Source organism: Gopherus evgoodei, unplaced genomic scaffold (assembly GCF_007399415.2).
Source record: "Gopherus evgoodei ecotype Sinaloan lineage unplaced genomic scaffold, rGopEvg1_v1.p scaffold_46_arrow_ctg1, whole genome shotgun sequence".
Lineage (NCBI taxonomy): Eukaryota > Metazoa > Chordata > Testudines > Testudinidae > Gopherus > Gopherus evgoodei.
In genome coordinates this window covers 1531065-1549042 of record NW_022060067.1, presented here as the reverse complement: position 1 = coordinate 1549042, position 17978 = coordinate 1531065, and the positions used below count along the sequence as shown (strand labels likewise).

Sequence of the window (17978 nt, the reverse complement as noted above, 5' to 3'; positions counted from 1 at the left end):
GTAAGTCACCAAGCAAAATAAAATAAAACGCACAAATCTATGTCTAATCAATCTGAATATATATAAGATCCTCACCAGTTCCAGAATGCTCCCTTTTACAGACTAATCTCCTTTTAGCCAGTAGCAAGTATCAGCTTTAGCCACGAATGGGAATGTCATCGGCCCAAAATGTAGCATGTTCTCACATTCCACAAAGCTGTCCCCATTGGTGTGAGCTTGGATCCTACTAGATGTAAACTTTCTTGCTCGTTAAGCCAGATAGGTTCCTTCAGAGATCAGTGACTCCATCTGAATTCATTTGAGCAACATATATTAACGGATGACTTTTCTCAGGGCCTCCTTCACCTCTTTGTTTCGCAGGCTGTAGATGAGGGGGTTGAGCATGGGAGTCAGGACTGTGTAGAAGACAGAGAACACTTTGTTCAGGGCTTTCAGTGTATTGATTTTTGGTAGCAGATACGCAGTCATTAGGGTCCCATAGAAAACTGTAATCACAATGAGGTGAGAGGAGCAGGTGGAAAACACCTTTTTCCTCCCAGTGGTGGAAGGGATTCTCAGCATAGTAGCAATGATACAAACATAGGATGTCACAGTTAATAGAAATGGGCAAGGTGCGTTTATGGAGACGAGTATGAAACTAACCAGTGTGATCATGACACCAGCATGAGAGAGTTTTAGCATTGGAGAAAAATCACAAAGGAAAAGGTCAATTTCACTGGGGCCACAGAATGTTAATTGCAACATAAAACACATCGTTATTACACAAGTTAGAAATCCGCTTATCCAAGACCCCACTGCAAGCTGGATGCACAACCTGCCGGTCATCAGGGCTGCATAACGCAGTGGTTTGCATATTACTAAATACCGATCATAAGATATTGCTGCTAGGAGATAACATTCTGTAGCTGCCAGAGAACCAAAGCAATAAAACTGTGCAAAACAGCCACTGACAGAAATGGTTCTATCTCCAGTCAGGAGACTGGCCAGTAACCTGGGCAGGATGGTTGAGATGTAGCAAGTCTCCAGGCAGGACAAGTTCCCCAGGAAATAGTACATGGGAGTGTGAAGGTGCTGATCAGCCACAACTAGCGAAACGATGAAGATATTCCCAGACATGGTCACAATGTAGATCACCAGGAAAACCAGGAAGAGAAGGAGCTGCAGTTCAGGGAGATTCCCGAATCCCAGGAGGATGAATTCTGTGATGATCGTTAGATTGTCCTCTTCTGCTTTCTCTATGAGGTGCATCTAGGTACAAAGAAAAATACTAAAACTCAGAAGTGAGATTTTGAAAAGGACAAACATCCCATCAGCTTAAGCAAGTGCAGAAGGACAGATATCCAGAGGCATTTAAGCACCCGAACTTGCAGATAGGCACCTAGTGGGATTTTCAAAAGTACTTAGGCAACCAATCTGCCTTAAGGTCAGATTTTTAAAGCTATTTAAGTGCTGCAGCACACAGCATTGCAGTGCCCACGCCTAAATTTCATTTTCTGAGATTTAAGTACTGAGGAGTCTACAGTCTATTGACAGCCAATGGGATTTAGACTCCTCCATGCCTAAATCCCTTTTGAAAATGGAATTTAGGCTCCTCAGTCAGTTAGGCGTTATTGCAACACTGAGCTCAGCAACCTATAAATAACTATAAAAATCTGGGCCTGAGGGCTTTGCTGAATCAAGATCTTAATTCAAGCTATGCAGAGCCACAAAGGATCTACTGGTCCTCAAAGGATGCTAGCCACTGGGAAGCTTTAGCCCACACTAAAAATGGTCAGTGGCGGTAAGAGAGAGTAAAGGAATGGCTTTAACAAGAACGATCTCACAGACTTTCCTCCCATGACTAAGTCTGAGGTCTAATTCTGATCTTCCAAACCGTTTTTTGCAATATTAACTTCTGCTGGAGATCCTCCCATTTTACAGCTGCCCAGATGAGGTCAGAACCAGGAGCTGTAAATTCTGAATAGACAGACATACAGATAGAGCCTTTGTAGTTCAGTTGTTTTCCTAATAGTACACTGCAAGGTCTAAGGTCCTTAATCAGCCTTCATTCAGTGACTATTCCCAAATACACAGAACAATGGAAGTGTGTTGGATATAGACCGATCAAAATTGTAGTATCTGAGCACCGCACAGTCCTTAATGTATTTATCCTTACAATGCCACAGTGAGACTGGAAAAGGTTTCTCTGCTCATTTTACAGATGGAGAACTGAGGCCCACAGGGACAGTTTGATAAGATACTTACTGCCAAAAAGTGCAGAGCAGTGCCCAGTGGGATTTTACAAAGACCTTGATCAGCCTCAGTGCCTAACTCCCATTCAGGCCAAAGGATATTAGATGCCTAACGTGCTTAGATGCTTTTCAGCATTCCACTTGGGGCCCATCTACATCATTTGGTGCCTCAACACCTTTAAGATCTGGCCTAAGCAGTTCCCCCAAAGGGCCCCAGGGAGCCTGCTGCAGAACAGAGAATTGACCCCACGTGTCCAACGTTCCAGGTTAGCTCCCTGCCCAAAACCTTCCAGAGCTATAACTTTCCACATTGTTCAGTTTCTTGAATTACTCAATGATCTCATCTGACAGTGAGTTCGAGGAGAAACGACACATTGTGCAAAGACAAAATTGTTTCATGTCTGAGCGCTAAAGGTGCTGTCTGTTAAGTTGATTGGGTCACTCTTGATTTGTAGGTGCACCTGACGGAGTTTCTCTGTCCAGTTCATTAGTCCTTAACCTCTCACATGTCCCATCTTTTTCATCTCCTCTTTCAGTGAAACTCCCTGAGTCTTTTCTGAGGCTGGGATATACAAGGGAGCTAAAGAAATTAGACACTGTTGAAAAATCAAGGGGAGTTGGTCACCTGACTCCCCTGAATTTCCCAGCCCCATTAAACTCTGCCCATCCATGCATCTGCTTCTCGTCTCACCCTCTGCTCCATTCCCAGCCCCATGCAGTAAATGGAGAAAAAAGAGACACTCTCTCCTCTCTTCTCCCAGCTCTGAGACAGCAGGTGCAGGTCAAGAGCCTGCTTGTGAGCACCAGCAGAGCGGGGCCTGAGCATGCTCTCCTCATGCTAATGCCTGAGACACTGAGAGCAAGACCTTGACTAGCAGCGCAGCTGGGAAACTCCCTCTGCCCAGTGTCCTTCCCCATGCACAAAGGGAATGTCCCGAGCAGGCACAGACAGACCCCTCTCCCTTTTCTCCCCTCCTTGGCATCCTGAGACACACTCTACCCTAGGTGCACTCTGAGCCCAGCTGAAGAGTGAGAGTGTCTGGGCCTGGATTTTGTGCAGCATTCCAGGTGCAACAGAACACTGGAACTCAATGCTCCCAGCCACGCTCAGCAGTCTCGCAGTTCAGCCCTGTTGGGAGGGGAGAGGGGGAATGAGACATGTCAAGGGCAGAATAGCAAGTGTGAGGGAGCAGGATATGCACAGCTACGGTGTGCGCCTGAGAGACAGCTCCGACTGTGCTCCTCGCCACTACTGCACCATGTCCTCCCTATGTGAGATCCCCAGGATCTGACCAAGGGCTTGTCTAAACGGAGAGTTAGATTGTGGGATGCTGGGGTGTGACTCTCCAGAGCACTAGCCTGCCAAGTACTAACACTCTTTGGACCCTGCTTCAGTGCACTAAACATTCCCTGGTGCGTATTGACCTACCCCCATTTCAAACAGCACTAAGGCAAAATCCACTTGGGGACCTTTAGTGTGTGATAGCAGGGTCTGCATGGCCACTTACTGCACAGCAACCTACAGCACTGTAGATTTCCACCTCAGCTTGCCACGCACTGACTCCCTGTGTGGACAAACCGCAGGAAGGTTCAGATTTGCCACTGCCCCATATGGACAAGCCCTTATTCGCTCTGCCAAGACACCTACCTTCCACTGCTGCACTGGGCCTGCTCTTGATTTCTTGCCTGATGCACACACCCGTGTATATTAAAAGGGGCCTCCATGCCTCCTGCTCTGGAGCCTTCTAGGGTATATAGGGGAAAGCAGCTTCACGTTGGCTCAGGCAGCTCTTGGGATCTCCACTGAGGCTGCTGCTAATGAGCCCTGCTTTGAAAGTGCCCTCAGGAGGGAATTCAATGCTATGGTGCTTGTTAAGACAGTGTAAACAGCGTGACCATTGACTACTGAGTTAGGCTGGTCTCCACTACAGAGTTAGGTGGACACAAAGCATTGTACGTTGACCTAACTATGGAAACATTTACACTTAAATTTCGCTTCTGCTGATGTAACTGCCCCAGAACGCCGACTTAATAACCCCACCTCCACAAGTGTCATAGAGTCAAGTTTCATATAGTTAGTGTCAATGTAGACACTGCATTGCTAACGTTGACTGTTATTGACTTTCAGGAGCCTTCCCACGATGCCCCACACTTTCAGTGCAATCGGCGTGAGTGCTACTGGTGAGGTCATGCACCGCTGACACAAGGAACAAAATGCAGACACGCACGAGTGATGGAATTTAATACAACGACTGTCTGCTGGATAAGTTAGGTCGACTTATATTTATATGTAGACATGGCCTGAGTTAGAGAAGAATGAGTTCCTTAGGATTTGGCCCATAATTATTCTTTGCTGACTGTCTGGGCTAGCTTGCCCATTCCAGGGTGAATTAACAGGTGTGTTGTATGTGAGACCTGGGAGGTAATTGTCCTGCTCTACTCGGCACTGGTGAGGCTTCAGCAGGAGTAGTGTGTCCAGTTCTGGGCACTGCCCTTTAAGAGGGATGAGGGAAAATTAGACACAGTCCAGAGAAGAGCAACAAAAATGATAAAGAGGTTTAGAAAACCTGACTTGTGAGGAAAGGTAGAAAGAATTGTGCATGTTTAGTGTGGAGAAGAGAAGGGTGAAGGGGGACGTGGTAACAGTCTTCAGAGATGTACCAGGTTGTTAGAAGAGGATGATGATCCATTGTTCTTCACGTGCCCTGAGGGTAGGACAAGAAGGAAATTATAACAAAACATGCAGAGGATTGGGGAGAAGCACTGTGGATTCACAGAGCAATTGTGTGGCGCATTGGAGAAGCCACTGAATGGGGATTATTCCCAGCTCTGCCACTGGCTTGTTGAATGACCATGGGGGCAAGTCACATCACTGCTCTATGCCTCAGTTTCCCTTCTGTAAAATGGAGATAATGATGTCAAACTCTTGGAGAGCTGCTGATGAAAAGCACATTATGAAAACTAGGTATTTTGATTATTGCCGAGCCACAGTAGTGCATCAGCTGCAAACCTAGTTGAGAACGACAGTTGTCTAAACAGCCAGTAACTCCCACCAACAAACATTGCTCCTTCTATTTTAAAAACTAGGAAATAAAATGTCACAAAAACCCTTTGTTAATATAGAATTAAGGTGCCTGGTGAAAGCTCGGACCCTTCCCAAAGACTGATTTCAGCAAAACTCTGACTTCTGAGAACTAGGAAATAGAGAGAGAAGACAAATTCCCACACAACCTTAATTCTGCCTTATTTGTGCAATATTCTAAAATACCCACACCACGCACTCTCTCTCTACCGTGTCAGTTCAGTGGGGAGGTGCTCCCTGCCCTGACCCTATGTTCAAACACTGATCCTACTCCCCTAACAGAATACCACACTTTTAAAGTGTAAAGGCCACTTCACACCCTTTTCCAGCCCCTGAGTTGCTGAAGACAGGGGAGAATATTGTCACACTGTGGCAGCACAGGCTTTTCAGGACGACCTGGCTCACTCATGCCATCCCCAGTGACTGGAGAAGAAGGGCTTTCAGGCTGTCTGGAGTGGCTGAAGAGCACAGGTACTGACCTCAGGGCAGACTGTTCAGAAGCAGCGCACAACCCCCACATTGGCTGTGAGGTCTAGACTTGGAATTCACCAACTAAATATCAAGTGGGAACTCTGCAAGAACTACAACAGCCTTAACATGGAGTCACAGGCAGTCCCCTTGGGCACTCCAGTCTGTCTTGCCAACAAGTAAGGCTGCCTTTGAAATACATAGCTCCTCACATCAAAATATTTAGGTTATTCCCAGTCCCAAAGGACCAGTCACTTACCCCAGGTCAATTGCACTTTAGATCTTACACAAAAGATGATGCTTGTAGCCAATCCTATAGTAAAATATCTAAGGATTTATTAGCTAAGAAAAAGAAACAAGGGAGTTATTTACAAGGTTAACACTGGTAAACCCACACACAAATGATTTACAGTCTTAGGTTTCAAAAGATGATAGAATCTGCTGTAATATACAAACTCTGCGTGTCCTTTAGGGCTAATCCCAGCTAAGAAGCTGGGGATCCCTTGCTTGTGCTTAGAAATCTTGCTTTCCCAAAGGCCAAGCAGCACAGACTTACAATTTCTTCTTGTCAGGGATTTTGTATTCCCTTCTCTCAAGCTAATGGGATGAGGCCTCATCATGAGTGTTAGGGGTGGAGTGTGTGTGTGTGTGTGTATGTGTAAAATTATCACAGTGTTTTCTCCTCTGATGTTCCACGATGGTTCTTCTGGTATCTATGGGCTTGCTTTTGTTGGACTGGAGATAATATTTCACATTTGGTATTGATTCTTTTCTGACTGGGGAGGGGAGTTTCCAGTTTCAAAGCAAACACCTAAATATTACCTTAAGACATTGGATACAGACATTATAAGAGAGATTAATGCTGTGAGCACCTTACAAACATTCTGTGAAGTCTAAACATTATTATAAATCTTATATTTCTTTTAACAATACCAACACACAGGTGAGTGAGACTGGTTTCCAGCTGTGTATTTCTCAGTATTCAGTGAGGCCTAGGGGCCTTGGCATGAGCTGGCACTTGGTCTGCCAGCGTCACAGGGCATATTCTGCCTCTGTCCGAGAAGCATGATAAGGCTGAATATAGCAATGATATCGATGTATTATGCTATTGTCAATCCCAAGCAAAAAGTGTTCACTTCTGTGTTAATGTCTCAAATCAAAGATGCATTTCAGGGCAAAGATCAGGATCCTCAGTATGACTTTACACCTGGTCATTCCATTGTTGACCAGATCTTTACCCTTTGAGACATCTGTAAGAAAAAATGGCTGAATTTAATCAGCCATACGTAGCACTTTTATAGACTTTTGTAAATCCTTTGATTCAGTGAATCAGGCAAGTTTCTGGAGTCTGATGAGACAACGACTTGGTGTCCCTGGAAAACTCTATAACAGAACTGAAATCTGTGTTAGAGTCAATGGCTGGTATATGGCATGGGGTTTCCTATCTCCATGGGAGTTAGGCCACGTTGCATTCTCTCTCCATCACTTTTCAACATCAGCATCGACTGGTTGATGGATAAATATGAGGAGGCAGCTGTCAGGGGTGTTGATCTGAACACAATGATTCTTGGAGTTCTCAAAGATGCTGTTGACTTTGTCTTATTGGCTCATGTTGGTGAGTTGCTGCAGCTGACAGCTGATCTGGTTGAACAAGAGGCAGCATGCGTTGATCTGGTCATTAATCTGGAGAAAACAAAGTCTTAGGCCATTAACATCCAGCTCCAGATTACAAGCAGCTCAGTATTAAACTGTCTGAGAGGGACAAAAGGCAGGTGGCAACTCTCAAATCCTTGTCCAGCTTCATAGACAAGGCTGGAGGATGCTCAGATGATGTGAACACTAGTACGGCAGCAGGTGCCACCACATTTCAGGCCTTTCAGTGACATCTGTAGGGACATAATGACATCCAGCTTTCTGCATAGCTGCAGATCTATAGAACTGAGGTGACATCAGCTCTGTGGTACAACAGTGCAACGTGAGCACTGAGGAAGGCTGAAGAGCATTGGATTACTGGCTTTGATTCTCATCATCTTTGCCAGCTGCTCCATATTAAGTTAATAGGCTCAAGTCTCAGAGTGCAAGGTCTACTGTCCAGGAGAGTGCATTTTGACAGAGGACTTCGGAGTGCTATTTCCTAGCTATGCCAAGGATTAGTTATTTGACCATTTGGGAATCACTTCCCTCCTCTGTGCCTCAGTTTTTTAGTCTATGAAATGGGGATAATAATACTTGAAATCCTTTGTAATGCGCTTTGAGGTCTACATATGGAAAGGAGTATGATGGAGTTACATATCATTAAAGGGGCTTACACAAATTTCCCATTCACTTGGGCTCTTCACACATGGACAGAAACAGCATGTGGAAAAATGGAAGATATCCTTTGGGATTAGGATGCCTTTTGCATTGGCTTTGAGGCAGTATAGCAGAGCATAACATTCAAAATATACTGCCAACCACCTGACCAGGATGAGGACAGCGACTGTGAAATACTCAGGAAGATTAGAGAGGCTACACAGGCAGAAAAGGCAATAATAATGAGGGATTTCAATTATCCCCATATGGACTAGGTACATGTCACCTCAGGATGAGATGCAGAGATAAAAGTTCTAGACACCATTAATGACTACTTCTTGAAGCTGCTAGTCCTGGAACCCACAAGGAGAGAGGCAATTCTTGATTTAGTCCCAAGTGGAGCACAAGATCTGGTCCAGGAGGGTGAATGTAGATGAACTGCTCAGTAACACTGACCATAATGTAATTAAATTTAAACATCCTTGTAGGGGAAAACCCCCCCACAGTAGCTTTTAACCTCAAAAAGGAGAAATACACAAAAATGAGGAGGCTAATTAAATGAAATTAAAAGGAACAATCACAAGGGTGAAATGCCTGCAAACTGCATGGAGAGTATTTAAAAACACCACAATAGAGGCTAAAATTAAATTTACACACACTGGTCCTCAAAAAAAAAGTAAGAGAACCAGAAAAATGGCTAACAGCAAAGTAAAAAAGGCTGTTAGAGACAAAAAGATATCTTTTAAATATTAGAAGTAGAATACTCCTGAGGAAAATAGAAAGGAGCATGAACTCTGGCAAGTCAAGTATACAAACATGAGTGAGATAGGCTAAGAAAGAATTTGAAGAGCAACTAGCTAAGGACACAAAAACTAAAAGCAATTTTTTTAAGTACATCAGAAGCAGGAAGCCTGACAAACAGTCAGTGGGGCCATTGGACGATCAAGATGCGAAGGAGCACTCAAGGAAAACAAAGCCATTTCGGAGAAGCTAAACAAATTCTTTGCACTAGTCTTTACTGCAGAGGATGTGAGGGAGCTTCCCACACCAAAGCTATTCTTTTTAGGTGACAAATCTGAGGAACTGTCCCAGATTGAGATGTTAATACAGGAGGTTTTGGAAAAAAATGATAAATTAAAGAGTAATAAGTCATCAGCACCAGATGGTATTCACCCAGGAATTCTGAAGGCACTTATATGAAATTGCAGAACTACTAACTGTAGTATGCAACCTAGCACTTAAATCAGTCTCTGTACTAGATGAATGGAGGGTAACTCATGTAACACCAATTTTTAAAAAAAGGCTTCAGAGGCAGTCCTGGCAATTACAGGCCAGGAAGCCTAACTTCAGTACCTGGCAAATTGGTTGAACCTATAGTCAAGAACAGAATTATCAGACACATAGATGAATACAACGTTTTGGGGGAAGAACCAACACAGCTTTTGAAAAGGAAAATCATGCCCCACCAGTCTATTAGAATTCTTCAGGGGCGTCAACAAACATGTGGACAACAGTGATCCAGTGGATATAATGTACTTGGATTGTCAGAAAGGCTTTGACAAGGTTCCTCACCAAAGGCTCTCAAACAAAGCAAGCAGAGAGGGGATAAGAGAGAAGGTCCTCTCATGGATCAGTAACTGGTTAAAAAGACAGGAAACAAAGGGTAGTAATAAAAGTCAACTTTCACAATGGAGAGACGTAAATTAGAGGGTCCTCCAAAGATCTGTACTGGAACCAGCACTGCTCAACCTGTTCATAAATGATCTGGGAAAAGAGGTAAAGAGTGAAGTGGCAGCATTTGCAGATGAGAGAAAATTACTCAAGAAAGGTAAGTCCAAAGCTGGGAAGGTGCATAGGAATCTGCTCCCAGAAAAGTCTGGAGAAACAGCTGATAAGTAGATGAGAACCTGAAGGGCAAGATCCCTGAAAAAATGATGAGTTCTCAGAGAGAGAGAGGGAGCAAGAAGGTGAGGGAAGGACAAACTGAGGATGAGTAACAAAGGAGATCTCACAAAACTGGGTTACTGGACAACAAAATGGCAGATGAAATTCAATATTAATAAATGCTAAGCAATGCACATCGGAAAACATCATCCCAATTATGCATACAAAGTGATGGGGTCTGGATTAGCTGGTACCACTGAAGAAGGATCTTGGAATCATTGTGGATAGTTCCCTGAAAACATCTGCTCCATGTGCAGCAGCAGTCAAGAAAGCGAACAGTGTTAGGCACCTTTAGGAAAATGACAGACAATAAGCCAGTAAATATCATAATACCTCTATATAAATCTATGGTATGAAATTAATAGGCAGCAGGTTTAACACACACATAGGGAAGTTGTTCTTCACATAACACACAGTCTGCCTGTGGAACTCATTGCCAGGGGATGTTGTGAAGGCCAAAAGTATAAGTGGGTTCAAAAAAGAATTCGATCAGTTTATGAAGGCTATGTCTATTGATGGCTATTAGCCAAGATGCTCCGGGTGTCCCTAAACCTCTGCCTGTCACAAGCTGGGACTGGATGACGGGATGGATCACTCCATAATTTCCCTGTTCTAGTCATTCCCTCTGAAGCATCTGACACCGGCCACTGCCAGAGACAGGACACTGGGCTAGATGGACCATTAGTCTGACCCAGAGTGGCCATTCTTGTGATCAGATATCAGAGGGGGAGATCTGTTAGTCTGGATCTGTAAAAAGCAACAAAAAAAATGCCACAGGACTCTCTGTTGCATTCTCATGATGTTACACTGCTTTAACAAGTGACACAGCATCAGTTCCCCTCTGGAGGGAATTCAGATGGTCACTGGCAGCAGTCCCAAGGGAGATCCCAACAGCAGCGGCAAGGGGCAGGGACTGGCTGCTTTCTCTGATAAACCCTGCAAAAATCCAGAGCTGTAGACATTAAGGGTTTGTGTGATGCCAACAATCAACCCAGGCAGCGAGAGACACCCATCCCAGCAGCCACAGGCAGGTGTCTGCCCACAAACTGAGAGTAGAAGGCTGACTGACACCAGACCCAGTTCTGGTGATGGAGAGCTCACTGCTTCATGCGGAGATTTGAAGGTAAGTCTCACTAGCCTTGGGGCAAATCCTCAGGTCCTTATTCATAGGAAGCCCTTGCTCTGAGACACCCCCCTTGGACACTGTTCTCACATGCTGGGAGCTCTGTCAGAGTAAGGACGTCATAGTTGGTTGCTTTGCGGTTCAAAGCTAGAAAAACTGATGACTCAGAAAGAAGACCCAGCTATCATCTCTGCCCTAATGCATCCCTCTGTCTGTCCTCCCCTCACCCCCCTGCTTGCTGCCTGGATCTCCCCATCTCTCTCTCCCTGACAGATCATTGTTTTCTCAGGGACCGTGGCCTTCAGGCTCTCAACTACTTATCAGCTGCCTCTCCAGACTTTTCTGGGGGGCAGATACCTATGCATCATCCCAGCCCAATTGCCAGATGCTTCATGTCTACTGCTGAGTATTTCCTGCCTGGATTTCCGTGAGGCTTGAAAGCCCTCAGCATTTCTTGGGCAGCATTGAACACTCCACAGAGTGGCTATATAAACAGGGGAGCAGGGAGGGGATTTTACCTCTTTAAAGAGCTCTGGTGACACCAATTCTGGAATACCATGGGCAGCACTGGGGTGAACATTTTAAACATCATTAAGGTGTTACATGTACTCCTGTTCTTTTTGCGGATACAGATGAACACGACTGCTACTCTGAAACCTACAGTGGACAAATAACTCAACTTCAGCTCCCAGCACGATGCTGCGGGCTGATGAGGTCCAAGGCTGATATCTTCAAATCAAGACCGGCTGCCTTTCTGGAAGGTACGTCTTAGCCAAACAAGTTATTGAGCTCACTGTAGGGGTACGTGGGAAATTCTGTGGTTATTGTTAAGCAGGAGCTCAGACTGGATGATCTAATGACTAATGGACATTAAAATGTTTTCTAAAAGATGTTGAAAGATTGGCGAGGGAGCAGAAAAGAGCCAGAAAAACAATTTGAAAGCTGGAGAAAATATCTTCCAGTGGGAAACTTATAGAGCTCGATGTGTTCAGTTTATTAAAGAGGAGGCAGAGGTGATTTGATCACAGCGTATCAGCACCTTCCTGGGGAAATAACACTGGTTATCAAAGGGCTCTTTTGTAGAACAGGAAAAGGCACAGCTAGAACCAATGACTGGAAGCTAAAGCCAGACACATTTCAATGAGAAATAAGGCACAGTTTGTTGCCAATGGGTGTGACTTCTAATGATAGACTTTAAGGGCCCATCATGATCATCTAGTCTGACTTCCTGCACATCACAGGCTACAGAACCTCACCCACCCACTCCTGTAATAGACCTCTAACTTCTAGCTGAGTTACTGAAGTCCTCAAATCATGATTTAAAGACTTCAAGGGACAGAGAATCTACCATTTACACTAGTTTAAACTTGCAAGTTACCTGTGCTCCATGCTGCAGAGGAAGACGAAAAGCCCCCAGGATCTCTGCCAATCTGACCTGGGGGGAAATTCCTTCCCAAACCCAAATATGGTGATCAGTTAGACCCTGAGAAAATGGGCTAAACTCACCAGGCAGATACCTGTGAAAGAATTCTCTGTAGTAACTCAGAGCCCCCGCATCTAGTGTCCCATCACCAGCCACTGGAGATATTTACTGCTAGCAGTTGTAGATTCGTTACATGCCATTGTGAGCAATCTCATCATACCATCCCCTCCATAAACTTATCAGGCTCAGGCTTGAAGCCAGTTAGGTTTTTTGCCACCACTCCTCCCCTTGGAAGGCTGTTCCAGAACTTCACTCTTGTGATGGTTAGAAACCTTCACCAATTTCAGACTTAATCTTGTTGATGGTCAGTTTGTGTCCATTTGTTCTTGTGTCCATATTGGTATTTAATTTAAATACTCCTCTCCCTCCCTGGTGTTTATCCCTCTAATGTATTTATAGAGAACAATCATATCTCCCCCAGCTTTCCTTTGGTTAGGCTAAACAAGCTAAAACTCTTTGAGTCTCCTCTCATAAGACAGGTTCTCTATTCGTCGGATCATCCTAGAACCCATCTCTGCACCTGTTCCAGTTTGAATTCATCTTTCTTAAAGATAGGAAACCAGAACTGCACACTGTATTTCGGATGAGGTCTCACCAATGCCTTGAATGATGGGACTAGCACTTCCCTCTCTCTGCTGGAAATACCTCACCTGATACATCCTAGGACTGCATTAGTCTTTTTCACCACCGCATCACATTAGTGGCTCATGGTCATCCTGTGATCAACCAATACACCCAGGTTTTTCTCCTCCTCTGTCACTTCCAACTGATACGTCCCCAGTGTATAGCAAACATTCGTGTTGTTAGTCCCTAAATGCATGACCTTGCAATTTGCATTATTAAATTTCATCCCATTTCTATTACTTCAGTTTTAAAGGTCACCCAGATCTTCTTGTATGATATTCTGGTCCTTCTCCACATTGGCAATACCTCCCAACTTTGTGTCATCTGCACATTTTATTAGCACACTCTCACTTTTTTTGCCAAGGTCAGTAATAAAAATGTTAAACAAGATTGGTCCCAGAACAGATCCTTGAGGAACTCCACTAGTAACCTCCTTCCAGCCTGACAGTTCACCTTTCAGTATGACCCGTTGTAGTCTCCCCTTTAACCAGTTCCTTTATCCACCTTTCAATTCTCATATTAATCTCCATCTTTTCCAATTTAACTAATAATTTTCCATGTGGAACTATATCAGATGCTTTATTGAAATCCAGGTAGATTAAATCTACTGCAATTCCTTTGCGAGAAAATCAGTTATCTCCTTAAAGAAAGAGATCATGTTGGTCTGGTACAATTTACCTTTTCTAAAACCACCTTTATTTTATGCCAATTACTGTTTACCTCTATGTCCTTAACTACTTTCTCTTTCATAATTTGTTCTAAGATCTTGCATACAACTGAGGTCAGATTTAACAGATCTGTAGCTTCCTTGCTCACTTTTTTATCTCTTTCTTAATTATAGGTAGTATATTTGCAAATCTCCACTCCTAGGATATGATCCCCTAGTTTACAGATTTATTAAAATACTTCCCTGCACTTTCTGATCTCCATGTGGTAGCTTTCCTTGCAGAACCATCATGTCTTCCATTCCTTGCAGGTTTTCTCTTAATCACCTGTTTGAGAAGCTCTCTCATCTGGGCTGGTCTGCAACCCTTCCCTATGATTTTTTCCCCCTTGCTTGGGATGCCGGCTTCAGATTGCTTCTGCAACTTTGGCAAAATAATTCCAAGCCTCCTCCGCATTCAGATCTTGACGTTCTTCACACTAGTCCACTTTCCAAATAATTCCCTTAATTTTTTTAAGTTAGCCCTTTTGAAATCAAGTTCCCTAGTTGTATATCCAGTTTTGTTTATCCTTCCATTTAGTTGCAATTAGCTCATAATCACTCAAACCAAGGTTGTCCCCAACCAATTTTTCTATGAGGTCCTCATTGCTCACCAATACCAAAACTCAAATGGCATCACCTCTTGTTGGTTCAGCAACTAGTTGGTGAAGAAATCTGTCAGCAATCATATCCAGGAAAATCTGGGCCCCTACTATTATTAGTTTCAAAGTGGTAGCCTGTTAGTCTCTAGCAGCAAAAACAATGAGGAGTCCTCGTGGCACCTTAGAGACTAACAAATTTATTTGGGCATAAGCTTTCGTGGGCTAGAATCCACTTCATCCGATGCATGGATTGGAAAATACAGTAAACAGAATATATATTCTAGCACATGAAAAGATGGGCGTTGCCTCACCAAATGTGGGGTGAGTGCTTACGAGCCAACTCAGTTAAGGTGGAAGTGGCCTATTCTCAATAGTTGACAAGAGGGGGTGAATTCCAAGGGAGGGAAAATTACTTTTGTAGTGCCAACAATGCCAATGCAATCAAGGTGGCCGATTTCCAAAAGTTGACAAGAAGGTGTGAGTATCAGCAGAGGGAAAATTATTTTTTGTAGCATTTGTCCTCCAATCTATCACTTCCCCAAAGTGATTTTGGCCAAAACAGACTCTGTCTTATCTAGTCCATCATTTCTAATTTCTTTACAGTCTACCTCATCATTAATATACAATGCTGATCCACCACCTTTGCCTTTATTTCTGTCTTTCCTGAACAGCACATACCCATCAATACCTAGTCTCCAGTCATGACTATTATTCCACCATGTTTCTGTTATCCCTACAATACCTGGTTTCACTTCCAACATCAGCAGTTTTAGTTCCTCCATTTTATCACCCACGCTCCTTGCATTAGTGTACAAACATCTTAACTGTTGCTGCTTGACTTGGCCCACATTCCCTCCTGATTGGGTACAGTTATTCCAGTTCCTGTATCACTTTTCTGACTGGCATCAGCACTATTCTTCTTCATAATGTCCATTCCCCTACCCACTGTAGCTTTTTTCTCCATTGCTGTATCCTTTCTTACTTGATTTTCCTTCCTCTCAATTCTAGAATCAGGCATGGAGATTACATGAACATCTCCCCCAAGTTTCTAGTTTAAAGCTCTTTTAATCAATTATGCCAATCTCCAACCAGAAACGGTCCCTTTTGGTCTGAAATCTAAGAATCAATGAATGAAAAAAGTTGGAGTATGGGGCAGAAGAGGGGCAAATTAACTGGGTGACAGCTTGTTGGGGTGTGTGGAGAAACTTTATGGATCTCTCTGAAGTGAAGAAGTTTATCTGTCGAGAGACAATATAAATCCAGCTCTCAGTTTGCAGTGGGAACTCTTATGGGATCAGAAGATGGAAATCTATCTAATTTCATGGTACAGCCAAATCTTTTGATGTTCATTACTTTGCACTATCACAGGATGCAGCTCATGGAGAAAGGAGATGCGGAAAATCAAACAGATTTCACAGAATTCATCCTCCTGGGGTTTGGAGATCTCCCAGAACTGCAGATCCTTCTCTTCCTGGTTTTCCTAGTGATCTACATTGTAACCATGGCCGGGAACATCCTCATCATTGCTCTAGTTGTGGCTGATCAGCACCTTCACACCCCCATGTACTTCTTCCTGGGGAACTTGTCCTGCCTGGAGACCTGCTACACTTCTGCCCTCCTGCCCAGGATGCTGGCCAGTCTCCTGACTGGAGACAGAACCATTTCTGTGGGGGGCTGCATGACACAGTTTTTTTTCTTTTGTTTTCTAGCAACTACGGAATGTTATCTCCTGGCAGCGATGTCTTATGACCGGTATTTAGCCATATGCAAACCACTGCACTATGGAACATGTATGAATGGCAAGTTGTGCCTCCAAATAGCAGCTGGGTGTTGGATAAGTGGATTTCTACCTTGTATAATAATGATGTGTGTTATGTCACAATTAATTTTCTGTGGCCCCAATGAAATGGACCATTTCTTTTGTGATCTCACACCAATTTTAATGCTCTCCTGCAGCGACACCAACCAGATGATGCTGGTTTTTTATATATTTTTCTTCCCAGATGCAATTTCCCCATTTCTATTAACCTTGACATCCTATGTCTGTATTGTTAGCACCATCCTGAGAATTCCTTCCACCACTGGGAGGCAAAAGGCCTTTTCCACTTGCTCCTCTCACCTCATTGTGGTAACACTTTTCTATGGGACCATAATGATTGTCTATATGCTACCGAAATCCAGCAACCTGAAAGCCCTGAACAAAGTGTTCTCTGTCTGCTACACAGTCCTGACTCCCCTGGCCAATCCCCTCATCTACAGCCTGAGAAACAGAGAGGTCAAGGAGGCCCTGAGAAAAGCTGTCAGAAAATGTCTGGCTCTCCCAAAGAATTTAGAATAGTTGAATGAAATGAAGATCAATCAATCTGGTTTCTATTGTGAAAGAAGGAGGGTTTAAGTGGGCCCTGATACAGAAATGCAGTATACAAGAAATATTTGTGCACGAGCACAAACACACACACGAATATAATGTTATATCAATAGAATAAAAACCAGCAGGATCTTATTAAGAGGGATAAGGCAAAGATGCCACATTAATTGGAAATATATTAATAAAGCAAAAAAAAAAAAAGAAAACAACTGTCGTGGAAAATGACCACCACCAAGTTGAGTTGATCAGACAGCCTGAGGCTCCTTTATTGATTAATCAGAGAATACATGCATATGCATGGAGAGACGACAGGTCCTCTAGCAAGAGGTAAGTCGCTCTACCTTACAGCAGAGATACCTGTGTTTATAAAGCTGAAAACCGCAAATTATCACATGAGCTTATACATCCGATGATACCTTATTTGGCTAACATATGACATCTTTTCAAAACAATTGCTATTAATTATTTTTATATATTGCAAAAAGAGCTAAAATTGCAAAGCTTGTCCCTTTTTACTTCCTCTTAGGAAGATCTTGCTATTGCAAAGACCTTGACACTCGGTTACCTTGTACTTGCGGTTTCAGCAGCTGTGTTCTGAAGCGAATTTTGAGGAACTTGGGTCCAAAAATACATGTTTGTTCTTTTGGCCAAGTTATTAGGAGTTATCTTTTATGCTTGCATGGGCTACTTAATAAACTATAATGACCTAGCAGCTGTTAGTCTATTCCGGCAGTGATGGATGGGTTATGTAAGGGATTTTATGTCAGTTGTTTAACCCCTTATAGCAGCATTTTGATTGTTTAGCAGCATTTAATAGTGTTATGATAGTATATTAAATCAGAGAGTGAGCCTCAGGCGAGTTAGTGATTGATTATTTTCCTTACTCTTCTATATGTTAGTATGATTGAGGCCTATGGCCTTGATGTACTTATTAGCTTGATCAAGACCCGGCTTTTGGGCCTGGGGTTAGTTTTCTTTATCACAACATTTTTGACTACTTATTCCTTATACACACACACACACATATATATATTCACACAATTATTCTTTCAAGTTCT

At 43.4% G+C, this 17978-nt stretch overlaps 2 protein-coding genes across 2 annotated transcripts; one reads left to right on the top strand and one right to left on the bottom strand.

Annotated features, from left to right (window-relative positions):
* Positions 1 to 312: 312 nt before the first annotated feature.
* Positions 313 to 1248, bottom strand: LOC115642833 (olfactory receptor 11L1-like). The gene has a single exon (XM_030546528.1). The coding sequence runs from the start codon at positions 1246 to 1248 to the stop codon at positions 313 to 315; it is 936 nt and encodes a 311-aa protein (XP_030402388.1).
* Positions 1249 to 15921: 14673 nt separating this feature from the next.
* On the top strand, positions 15922 to 16890 carry LOC115642832 (olfactory receptor 6N1-like). The gene has a single exon (XM_030546526.1). The coding sequence runs from the start codon at positions 15922 to 15924 to the stop codon at positions 16888 to 16890; it is 969 nt and encodes a 322-aa protein (XP_030402386.1).
* The last annotated feature ends 1088 nt before the right edge of the window (positions 16891 to 17978 follow it).